At 60.1% G+C, this 12,299-nt stretch overlaps 1 protein-coding gene across 1 annotated transcript in view; it reads right to left on the reverse strand.

Annotated features, from left to right (window-relative positions):
* Positions 1 to 4,381: 4,381 nt before the first annotated feature.
* The window catches only part of SRCIN1 (SRC kinase signaling inhibitor 1), a 49,056-nt gene continuing 41,138 nt past the window's right edge, over positions 4,382 to 12,299 (reverse strand). Inside the window, exons 18-21 of the mRNA XM_074162815.1 lie at positions 11,695 to 11,823; positions 8,865 to 10,109; positions 6,923 to 7,060; positions 4,382 to 4,507 (exon numbers count right to left, since the gene is read on the reverse strand). Of these exons, the coding sequence (XP_074018916.1) occupies positions 4,382 to 4,507; positions 6,923 to 7,060; positions 8,865 to 10,109; positions 11,695 to 11,823 (1,638 nt within the window). The remainder of the gene's footprint in view (positions 4,508 to 6,922; positions 7,061 to 8,864; positions 10,110 to 11,694; positions 11,824 to 12,299) is intronic.

The raw sequence follows: 12,299 nt of genomic DNA on the forward strand, positions 1-12,299 counted from the left end.
GTCGTTCTCATACGTTATGCAAATATTTGCTGTAAAGTTGTTTTTTTTTCTTCTTCTTCTTTTCTCTTTTTCTTTTTTTCTTTGTAAATATTGTCTCTGACCGTGTAACATATTGCAAAGGATTTATAAGGATTTTTTAAGAAGTTTTGCTCAGCTGAAAGGCCAGCCCCCGCCAGGGGGACGTGCTGGACCCGTGTTGACTTTTTAAACCCTCCTGCATGTGCCCCCCCCCCCCCTTCCATGTCCGTCCCCCCCCCCCCGGCGTGTTGTACGAATCGGCCGCAGGGCCGATATATGCAAAACTGCAAAAAAAACCCCAACTGGACCCCAAAAACCACCCACCCCCCCTGCTTCAGACGCTGCCCCCCCCCCCTCCCGCCCAGTCCCGGTCTATATATTGGAAATAAACTGGTTATTCGAGGAGGTGGTTTCCTGCTGTTATTGCATCCCCTGCTTGGGGGGGGGGTTCAGTATATGGACACCCCCCCACCCCCCCACCCCCCCCCCCCCAATTCCTTGTGTGAAGGTTCTGGAGCACTGGCTGCATCCAGGGAAGGATTTATCCCGGCTTTTGTATGAATCCAGGGGGAAGGAGTTGGATTCCCCCCCCCCACCCCCCTTCCACCGGCACCCCCTGACCCATCCCCGGGGGATGCGGGACCAGGGTGGGCTTGGGACCGGGGATGTCCCATCCCGTATCCCCCCCGCCCCCCCCCCCATCACAGCGACACGACAAGAGACCGAACCCGGGGAGGGGGTTTGTGTGGGCGTTAAAAAAAAAAAAAAAAATGCCAGAGAGGAAAAAAAAAAAAAAAAACCCAAAAGTAATTTTATTAAAGCCAGACACTCTGATAGAAAAGAAAAGTAATAAAGGGAAAAGAAATAATAAAAAGCAACCCTTTTGTCATCGGCGTTTGCAAGTTACAATGGTCACGTTGCGCACAGAACTACCCATGGCATCCACAGCGACACAGGGGACAGCGACGGGCACAGGGCGGGGGCGGCGGGGAGGGCCAGCCCCCCCCTCCCTCCCGTGTCCTTCCCCCCCCCCCCCCCCCCCGTCCCCCGCCTCCGCCCTGTGCAAGGCCTTTTTTTTTTTTTTTTTTTAAATTATTATTTATTTATTTATATTACGGGTTTTTTTTAAATCCTTTTTTTTTTTTTTCTTTTTTTCTTTTTAAAACAGTTCACAAGAAAGTTCATGCTAAGAGACACACGACGTTGTAGAAACCCCAAAACAGCCTCTAAAGAGTAATCAGGAAGGTTGTGGGTTTTTTGTTTTTGTTTTTTTTTTTCTCTTTTTTTGCCTTTTTTTTTTTTTTTTAAATTTTTTTGTTTTTTAACGTCCTTTGAAAAGTCGTAGCCTTTTTTAAACAACATCCAGACGAGTAAAGCGGGGTGCGCATGCAGCGGGCGCCTCCGACACATGCACGATGCAGGCAGCGCTTTTTGCTTTGTTTTTTTTGTTGTTTTTTTTTTTTTTTTCCTTTTTTGGATCTTTTTTGCATCATTTTCCTTTTTTTTTTTTTTTGCCTTTTTTTTTTGCCTTTTTTTTTCTTTTTTTTTTTTTTTTGTCCTCTTGCTTCAGCGAAGGCACCGAGGCTGGTGCTCACAGAGGGTTTTGCACGATGCCATGAAAAGGACAGACGCACACGCACGTGGACACACACACACACACACACGCTCACGGAGAAACCAGCCTGATGAGCAGCGGGGGACACACACACACACACACACACACGGATGGTGGGGGGTGGGGGTGGGGGGGGTGGAGGGGAAGAGGAGAAATGGGTGCAAACCAGCACCGTGCACCCCCTCACCCAGCACCGTGCACCTCGTCATCGCCCAGTGCCACCCTCCTGCTCTGGAGGGGGGGGTGTGGGGGGGTGTCCCGCAGCAGCGATGCCTGAGAGGGTGCTCCTCGCACCCCCCGGCAAAGCTGGGGTACAGCAACGGGAATGGGACACCCCCCCACACCCCCAACAGACAGAGCTTGGTCCCAGTCGGATGGGTGTCCCAGGACACCCATGGGTGCTAGCAGGATGGGGCTACACTAACTACAGCCCCCCCCCCCCCCCCAACCCCTTTGCACCCACATTTGTGTCCATGTCATGGGGGGGGGGGGCTGGTGGCATTTGTTACCACCGCCACCCCCCCCCCAGGACAGCGAAGTGGCAGAGGGGGGGCTGTCTGCAGGTTCCCTCCACGGAGGGTGGCACGTCCAGCCCCACAGGAGCACCCAGACAGAAGTGGGTTGGGGGGGGGCTTTGGAGAAGGTGGGGGGGGGGCTGGGGCTGGGGGAGAAGAAGGACACCCACCCCCCCCCCCCCATCCCGGCTATAAGAAGCTGCGGCTTTGCTACAGTGTTTCACTTTGGTACCAAGAAAAATAATTAAAAATTAAACAAAACGCATCAAGTGACTGCTATTGCTGCTGGGGGAGGGAGGGGGGGAAGGGGGGGGAAGTCAGCGACCCCCGGGGGGGGGACCCAGCCCCTGCCACCCCCTGCTCCAGCGAGGGACAGGGATGGGACAACGGGGGACTCAGCACAAGGGCTACCGAGCCGCTAGGAACCGACCCTCAAAAATCACCAGGAGCTAGAGACTAAAGCAGGGGAGAAAATCCACCCCCTAAATATACCAGACGTGAAGAGATTTATTTCTTTTCTTTTCTTTTTAAATATTTATATATATATATTTATATTACGTATATTATATATATATAATATGTAAATATATTTCTTAAAACAATATAAAATGTTAAGACACTTCACTTAAATGTAAAGAGTTGCTTTTTGCAATCCAAAGAAATTGCATCATGATTATTATTATTATTTTTTTTAAAGTTCTTTTTCTCTTTGTTATTCAAAAAAGGCTCGTTCTTCTGTACAAAAATGATTGATATACAAAAAAAGAGAGGGGGGGAAAAGAAGAAAAATAATTTAAAAAAAAAAAAAAAACCAAACCAAACCAAAAACACCAACCAAGGACGAACTAGCCAACGAAAGGAGTGATTGGATCTGGTGTCGCACGGCGCCGGCGGCACACGCAGCGCACACGCATGAACACACACACACACTCACTCGCGTGCACACGCGTGCACACCCGGGCTAGGTGATGGATGGGTGGTGGCCACGGGCAAGCATCGCCCCGGCCACACACCCCGGGGATCCCTCCCGGGTACCCCAGGCTTGGCAGGGCTGGGGCTGCTCTCCCCCCCCCCCGTGGGGAAGGACCGCGGGGACACCCGGCTGCGGCGTGGGGTCCCCAGCCGGCACCTCTGCCACAGCGGGGGGCCCGGGGACCCCTCCTGCCTGCTTGTCCCCGTGGGTGTTTGGCGCTCGGGAAGGGGACAGAGGTCCGGCAGGGTGTCCCCGTATGGGAGCGCCCCCCCCGCCCCCCCCGGAGCATCACAGCATCCCTCTGCCCCGGCCACCAGGCTACCAGTTAAAGTGCAAGGTTCCAAAGAGGGTGGGGGCAGCCCCCCCTCGACCCTTTTCCGCCTCCCCCTATTTTTTACATCCTTCGGCCCCTCTGGCCCCCCCGGCCACCCCTCGGCGCCGCTCCCAGCTGCCCCCTCCCCACCCCTCGCACGCGGCCCCGGGGGCAGCCGGGGCTGGTGGCCAGGGGGTGGCCGGCGGCAGAGACACCCCCTGGGGATGTCACCCACCCCTCGGCCAGCGAAGGACGCAGCCCGGCCGCGGTGTCACCTGTCACCCACCGCCGAGACCTGGCCGTTGCACCGAGCATCCTCTCCTCCCGGCGGGGCGGCGGCGCCGGGATGCTCGGTGGCGGCGGCGGGGGGGTGAACGGGAGGGTCGGGGGGTGCCGGGGGTGTCTTCGGCAGCCGGTGTTTCCCACCTTTCGGCGGTGGGATGGGCGCTGCCCAGCGTCCTCCTTACTCGAAGCTGGTGAAACTGGTGGAGTGAAGCTCTGAGAGCTCTTCAATAAACAGAAAACGGCGGGGAGGGTGAGGGTGAGGGGGGAGAAGGAAAAGGGGGAGAGAAAAACCAAACCAACAGCAACCCAAACGAACCCAAACGGAAAGGAAAAAGGAAAGGAAAAGAGAGGTAAAGAGAGAGAGAAAGAAAAAGTGGCTGGTTGGCCATTGCGGAGCGAGATGGGAGACAGAAGTCGGGCCGTGGCGGAGCAGAGGCGAGACACGAGGTCGGCCACATTGGAGCAAGACATTGATTAAAAAAAAGAAAAAGGAAAAAAAAAAAAAAAAAACCAACAACAAAAAAGGAAAACGGAAAAAGAGGGACGGGTGGCGATCCCTCCAGGTGCCTCGAGAAGACAAGTCCCAGGGAGGAGGAGCCCAAGGAAGAGAGAAGCCCGGCCCCGGGAGCAGGAGAGCGGTTGGGTGGAGCTGGCAAGGATGCTCAGAATGAGATGGAGGAGTTCCTTGCCCCAAAGGAAGTCAATACGGGGATGGATGTTCTGCCAGATGCGGGTTTTTCTGAGACCGTGGGGGAAGTCTCACTAGCCTCTTTAGATGGTCTAGCGGCCTAGAAAGAAAAGCAAGATTCAAGGAGGAGGAGGAGGAGGAGGAGAAAGGGGAGGAAAGTCAAACAGTTTCTTTAAAAGAAGACAAAAAGAAAGGAGAACAGAAGAGAAAAAAAAAACAAAACAAAAACCAGGAAAGGAAAAAAATAAAAAAAACCAAACAACCACAACCAAGAACCAAAGGGGAGTTTGTTCAGAAGCAGCATTGAGTTAGGCCTGAGGTCAAGCAGCTGGAAAAGGTCCACCACAAACAGAGCACGAGATGAGCTGGTCCCACGCGTTACTGGACGGGAAGGGGACGTCCCCGAGAGGAGGAGGAGAGAGACGAGAGAGAGAGACGGACGGACGGACGGACACGTGGACAGACAGGCACAGACAGAGGCGGGCGGGCGGAGGGGAGAGGGGAGAAAGGCGGGAGGGGGACAAGAAGGGCAGTGTTAGATCGGGGGGTGCACGCCCAGCGCCCAGCTCTGCCGAGAGGTGACAGTGCCCACCCCGGCCCCCTGTGCCCACCGCCCTGGTGTCATCACCACCAGCAGCGATGTGACCCAGCCCCACTGGTCCAAAGGGAGCCGGGAAGGAAGGATGCTCACAAATCCTCCCGGAATGGGGAGAGGGCTCTTCCAGCCCCCTCCTCACCCCCACTGCAGGGGGGTGGGCTGCTGGGCGGGGGGGGGACACAGCCAAATCCTGCACAGGGAGGGCATCGAGGACAAATGTGTCACGGAAAACTCCAGGTCCAGCCACCCCAGTGAGGGCACCGGTGGGTGCCAGGGGCTGGGATGCTGCCATGGGATGCTCTGAGGTGGGGGCGAGGAGGAGCATGGTGACACAGGACAGCCAGGACTGTCCTGGCCAGTGGCCTCCAGGGAAGGGGACTTGGTGGCCTCCCTGGGGTGCCTGGGGCCAGGAGATGCTTCCCGGCCCCTCGGGGCTCCCGGCACAGCCCTTTTGGCCAGCATTTCTCTGCGGGGCAGCCCTGGAGAGGGGGCAGAGTGAACCCCCCCATCTCTCCCTGATGCCATAAGGGTGTGAAAACCCATGTGCACCCACATATGCTGGGGGGGGGGGGCTGGCAGGGAGACCCCAACCTCGAGGACAGACCCTGCCCAGGGACCATCTCGTTTGTGGTCACAACAGCACCCGCGAGGCTAAAACTCAGGGCTGGAGCAGCTAAGGGGGGACATGGGAGGGGGCTGAGCCCTCTTGCTAGAGCCTGGAGGGGGGGTGTGAGGTGCCCATTTTGCTCATGTGATATTCACTCAAATTGCATGAAATCCCCTGTCCCCAGCCCAGCTCCAGGCAGCTGGGAAAAACCTTCGGTGCTTTATCCGACAGGGTTTATGAATCCAACAGAATGAGCAAAATCGGGTTTATTGGGTGGTTTGTTAGCGCCAGACCCAGGGAAGGGGACTGAGACACAGAGCCAGGGCGGGGGGGGCAAAGGGAAAGATGGGGGGAACCCACTCGTGATGCTGCTGCCCCCCCGTGGGAGCCAGAGGCGGGAGGGGAGGGCTGAGAGGGGGGAGAGGAGAGGCGGGGAGGGGGGTGGAGGGCAGCGAACTGGCTGTGGCTACCTTGCCTGTGGCCTGAGCAAGCCACAGAGCCACCGCCAGCACCGGGGTGACAGTGAGGACAGAGGGGAGCGAGCCCCACCACCCACGGCAGGAGCGGTCCCCAGGGATGGGAGAGGGCTGGGTGCTGAGCTTGGGGGGGGGGACACACACCATCCCATCCCAAAACGCTCCTCTTCCAGCTGCTGTGGCCCCCCCACCCTCTCCCCACGCTGCCAGGTACCCCGGTATCATCACCCTGCCCATGACACCCCCCTCCCAGGACAAGCTGCTTCTGTGGTCATGGCGTCATGGTGCACGGAGGGTCCTGGCTCCCCAAAACCTCCCGGGAGGGGTCGGGCAGCCCCCGCCGCAGGTAAATGGAGCCCCTTGGAGCCCCCATGCCAAGCCCATGGCTCTGCAGAGCCCATCTCCCTCCCACTCTGCAAGGACATCTTGGGGTCCCTCAGGGTGAGGGGACCAACGCTGGGACTCAGCCCTGTCCATCAGGGCTGGAGGACAAATGACTCCAGCTTCACACCACACTTGTAACGAGTTTGCCATTCTCAGCACAAAACCATGCCCCCATCCCCAGCAGCCAGCTACGGAAACCACCATGGAGGGGGGCGAGAGCCCCTCCTGCACCCCAACAGCCGGGTTCCCGCGCCCCCAGCCCCACCAAGGCGAAGGGAGACACCGAGAGAGCCCGGTCCCCAAAAGCAGCACCCGCGGGGTCTCCCTCTGCCCAGCACCCACACCCTGGCCCCGTACGAGCCAACGGGGGAGATGCCGTGGCCGTGGCCAGCCTGTGGCTTGGCCCTGTTGCCAGGAGGGCCGGCGGGGCCGGTGCTAGAGATAGAGTACCTGCTGCTGGCCCTGGATCCGCATGTACTCCATCCGCTGCTTTATGTGCTTGCTTTTGTCGGGGCTGCCCTGCTGGCTCTGCTTCAGCCGGGACGCCGGGTTCACCACCTTCATGGCTGGGATGGAAACGCCACCGCTCTGCCGGGACAGAGAATTGGGGAGGGGGGGAAAGGGGTTAAAACTGGCAGGTGATAACCCCCACCGGCACCCTCAGCGCTGGGCATCGGGTACCCGGAGCTGTGCCGCCGAGCCTCTGCGGCACCACCGTGCCAGCCCCTGGGTGGCAAACTCAGGCAAGGAGGAGGCCACCGGCTCCACGTGCCAAAGGAGCCCTCGCCGGGCAGCGCTTTGGCCAACTCAGAAACCAGCCGGGACTTACCGACAGCCACCGCTGCCACGCAAACAGGGAGTCGGGGGCAGACACTGGGAGATGGAGGGCGGGGGGGGGGGGGGGGGGGGGAGCATCCCCGCCAGGATGGGGATGAGAAAGGAAAAGAGGCGACGGCAGGCAGAAGCAGAATCCAGGTGGAAACGGCGGCAGTGGGAATACAGAGGTTTTTATTAACTAGGATGGAGATACAAAGGCTCGCAAGAGGAGCAGCGAGGGAAGCGGTACCTCCCCACACCTCCCCTGGCACCGCAGGTCCCTAAAGCTGGGGGTCACACACCTGGGGCACCCCAGACCCTCTTCCTGCCTCCTGCTTGGCCCGTGCCGCGGCTGATGCTGGCAGGAAAACCGGCAGGGATGAGAAACCGCTGCCCGGATCGCACCTCTGACGGGAAAGGTTGTGGCAGCCGGGCCGGGCTGGTAAATCAGTGCAGACCCAGCTCTCGGCGCTGCCCGCCCTGCTCTGCCACCCTCAGCCACCCCACGGATGGGACACGGGGACTCCCGGAGCCCACAGTACAAGAAAATCCAGTTCCTGCCTGCACCGCACCTTCCCCAGAGCCCCAGCATCCCCGGGAACAAGCAGGTACTGGATCCCATCCTTCGCAACCAACTCGCAGCATCCTCCAAAGGTGGCACGAGACCTGCCCTTTCCCCGCTCTGTTTTTGGGACCGACTAAGCCAGTCCCCGTGCACAGCCGTAAATCCATCCCGCAGCTCCCCTCCTTAGTTTGCCGGGCTCCGGGGGCGCAGTGGGGGGAGCCCACAAGGGGAGAAATTGCAGCTACACCCACTCGATGGCCCATTCGCCCAGCGAGAGCCCCGCGATGGGGCCGGGGCCCTCGCTGAGAACCGGGGCTGCGCTAATTGCTGCAAATGAAAAAAGGAGATTTATTCCCCAGCGCTGCCTGTTAATAAAGGAGCAGGCTGACGTCGGAGCGGTTGAGGGCCTTCCCCCCCCCGCCGCCTCTCTTTTCCCAGCTATTCAGCTGCCACGGATTCCAGCAGAAACCAATTTGGATGGCTTCGGGGGAGCCCGCGCTGTGATTTAATTAGGAGAAGCAGCTGCTGCTTTGCAGCCGCTCTCAGGCTGCGCTTCGTTAGAGGAGCGCTTATGCCAAACGGCACGGGGAGGAGCGCCGCATCCTCGCCCAGCCCTCGCCGGCCCCACGGGATGCTCCTCGCCGGCCCCACGGGATGCTCCTCGCCAGCCCCACGACCCACCGAGCAGCGTGCTCAGCCCCCAAAAACTGCCAGGGCGCATGATGCCAGCTTAGCCGGGGTCTAATCCAGTGCAAGGGATGGGCACCAGGTGACACCGGCACCAGCAAGGGGTGAAGGGCAGCACCCCCTGCCGCCCCACTGCCGACTCCGCTGCCTGCGCTTCCCAAACCCCCGTCCCAGTGACAGGGGGGAGAAAAAGGAGGTTGGTTTTCCACCTCGGCTCTGCCTGGAGGTAGAGTCACAGGAGAGGGAGCAGGTAGAGGCGGAGGAAGAGAGACATCAGAGTGAATCCGGGGCAGAGCACGGCAAGAGGGATAACAGAAAATAAACCTGCGGCGTGTCGAGGGGGAGCTGCGGCTTGGGTAGCAGAGGTGGCTTGCTCTTGCTTGGAGATGGACTCTCGGGAGCATGCTTTTTGGCCTGACTGAGGTCCAGGGCAGTCCCATCGTCACAGCTACCGTGTCTGAGATCCCCCAGACCTCCCCCGGTCTTCTCGACGGCATCCTTGGATCCCGCTTGTCCTAGTAGCTCTTTAGGGAACACAAATTCAGCCGAGGGATGGCTGCTGATCTCACTGATGGTTATTTCCAGCTCGCGGATAGTTTCTTCCAGGCTGTCCAGTCTCTGGTACGTGCCTTCATAAATCTCCTTGCTGCGCGGAGTCATGGAGCGACGAGGGGACAACTGCCCTTTGCCGAGCCCCTCTGTCACCTTCTCCCCGGTGTCCTCCGCACCGCCTTCATCCCTGGCAGCCGTGGCCATGTCACCCTGGCCCGGCGATGCCACACCGTGGCTTGGCTTTGAGGTGACCTGCTCCTGGGGATGCTCAGCCCGGGACTGTCCCCTTCCCCGCGGGGCTGGACCCCTGCCCGGCAAAGACCTGGGACTTGGCACTGGGCAAGCTGGGACGGGCGAGCTGGCCTCCCTCCGCGCTTGTTTGCAAGCCCCAGCAGAGTCTCCGGGAGGGAGTGACGCCTCCCCCACGCTCTGCCCGGCTCCTCTTTGGGGGTCCCCAGCACTGGGAAGCCGTGGGACGGCACTGGTGGAGGGGAGCATCATCTCGCCAGCCCCGGGACCTGTTGGTTCCCTGCAGGGATGAGGAGGCTGTGAGGCCAAGGGACCTCGGTGAGAAGTCTTGCTGCTGCCTTCTTGCCTGCTGGCAGCATTCGGAGCTGCGTCCCCTCCTTCTCCCCCCGTGGGGCGGCTCCTTTTTTGCTTTGAGAAAGATGGGACCTTGCTGGATGCTAAAGGGAACCTCCAAGTCTCTCCTGCTGCAAGGGCACGGCCCCGAGATGGGCTGCTTGGGGGCTGTGGGGCTGAGCCCGGGGGGTACCCGGCTGCCGACGGAGACTTTTTGGGACTGCCAGGAGACATGTGGCTTTTCCTTCCCCTCTCGGGTGTAAGCTCCCCTCCTGCTCCTCCGCCGCCGGCCGGGTCCCCGTGCTCCGAGCACCCCTTTTCCACCCACACCTCCGCTTCGGCTTCGGGGGATGGCGGTTCGGACACCCACTCGGTGAGGACAATCTGCGGGAGGGAGAAAGCCCTGCTCCCCGGGGCGGCCAGGGCCAGCGGCTCCTAGGTAGAGAATTCAGACAGATTAAGAGCCGGGGAGGGGAGAGCGGTGGGAGGAAGCGGGGAGCTGCCGGGGAGCACTACGTGTCCGCACGCCCCATTCCTGGCGCCTCCGGGCATCGTAACGCTGCAGGGAGGTGTTCGGCCAGGAAGGGAGATGCTCGGCTCCCTCCTGCCCAGCCCTGACGTCCCATCGGTACCCACAGTACGGACAGGGATTGCTTTATACTGTGCTTAAGGCAACCTGGCTTTAGAAGATTTTGGCAACAATTTGCCTGGAGTCTTTAGGAAAAAAAGAGCTGGTGCTGCTGCACCTGCCGAATGCCTTTGGAAATCCGACTGCCACAGTCCGGCTGGGATTTCTCCCATGCTGGGGTAAACTGGCACAGCACTGGGGCTCGGCCCCACAGGACACCGCTGCTCCCAGCAGAGCAGGGGATGAGCCATCGCAGAGGAGCTGCAAAAGGGGCACCAGACCTTTAAAACCCTGAGTAGCAAGAAGTCACCTGGAAAATGCTGTCCTTCCTCCACAGAAGGGGAGGGAGGGTGAGCGGGAGGGATGCTCTGGCAGAAGAGGTGCCCCCTTGGTTACGCCACGCTGCTGGGTGACCCAGGATGGGCAGCGGGGACATGTGTTCTACCTCGGCATGACTCACTCGTGCCCCAGCCCTGGGGGTCTGAGTAGCACCCAGGGTAGAGAGGGGGTGAGACACGAGTGCTGGGATGGCTACAGAGCTCTGGGTCCAGAGCTGGACCCATCCGAGCTCTGGGGAGAGGGGTCCTTGCCTCCAGGGACAGGAGATGCTGCTCTGGGACAGCCAGGCTGGATTCAGCCCTGGTGCTGGGTCTCCCAGGAGAGGGAAGGGACCCAGCGGGACCCCTGCAACGTACCCAGACCCCCACCAGCAGCTGAGCTGCCCTGGATGAGGCAGAGCTCCCCTCACTCGATGCTTTCCAACGAGGGGCTCAGCAGCACCCTCTGCCCTTTGCTCCTCCACCCCAGCCATCTCCTGCTCCATCCCATCCCCTCTCCGGGCACCTTCCTTTCCTCCTTCTCCCTCCACCCCGGAGCCCAGGGCAGGAGAGCCAGGAAAGAGCCGGGTTGTGCCCACTCGGCATCCAGGAGGGGTGATGGGGCCAAGTGTGTCCCAGTAGCCACCAACCTCTGGGTCCAGCCCCTCACCTTCCGCCCGCATCATGCACGTGGAGCAGGGTCTCACATGCATCGCCCACCACGGCCCCCTTCCAGCGACACCGGTGCGGCGTGAGAGCAGCCAGCCCTCCCCATGCCCTGCCCGCTGCAGTGCTGGGGGGAGTCCCTTCCTTCCTCCCATCCTCCTGCCCGAAGGATCTGGCCCTCCCGGGAGCCGCAGTAGCCCCGGGCTGCTGTGGCGTGGGTTAGTGCTGGGTCCTGTGCCGTGTGAGTGCTGTACACCCGGCGGCGGTGAGGGAGGGAGTGGAGAGAAGCCATTAGTTTGTTAAACCAGAGAGAGAAGCAGAAGTGAGTTGAGAAGACGTGGGGAAAGGAGGTGGTTAGCGTGCAGCCCGTCAGCAGGAGAAGGGATCGTCGCTGGGAGCGAGCTGTTACCTTCCATCCTTCGGCTGCAACGGAGGCTCCGTTGGGCCACAAGTCTGCGTGCCCAGGGGAGACGGCAGCCGCGAGCGGGTCGTAACGGAGCTTGGGAAGGAAAGGGGAGGCAGAGCTTCTCTGAAACACCTGGGGAGTCAAACACGGGGGGGTTGGAGGAGGGAGGCTTGGGGGTAACGACGACGCAGCCCGTGGCTGCAGGGATGCTTGCCAGGGCCAGCCAGGACCAGGACTGGGCAACCGTTGGCAGGGAGGAAAATATTGGCTGTTCTCATCAGCTGTGGAGGCATCTCCGTCCCTCTGCTGCCGGCAGGATTGCCAGTCCCCCCCATCTGCAGCATCACTGGTCCCCCCGTCTGCAGCATCGCCGGTCCCCCCACCTGCAGCACCACCGGTCCCCCTGCCTCCTGGGGGACAACCAGTGGGAAAGACCATCCACAACCCACTTGGGCACCTTGACCACAGCAAATAGGGGAGGACACGGGGGAACAGACAGCTTGGGGGGGTTCAGACCCTCGGGATGGCATCTCGGGTGGGATCTCTGCAGGGTACCCTGTGCACAAAACCCAACAAACCTCCAGCTGAAGCTGCGTAGCGTTAAAATC

Source organism: Numenius arquata, chromosome 23, assembly GCF_964106895.1.
Source record: "Numenius arquata chromosome 23, bNumArq3.hap1.1, whole genome shotgun sequence".
NCBI classification, from domain to species: domain Eukaryota; kingdom Metazoa; phylum Chordata; class Aves; order Charadriiformes; family Scolopacidae; genus Numenius; species Numenius arquata.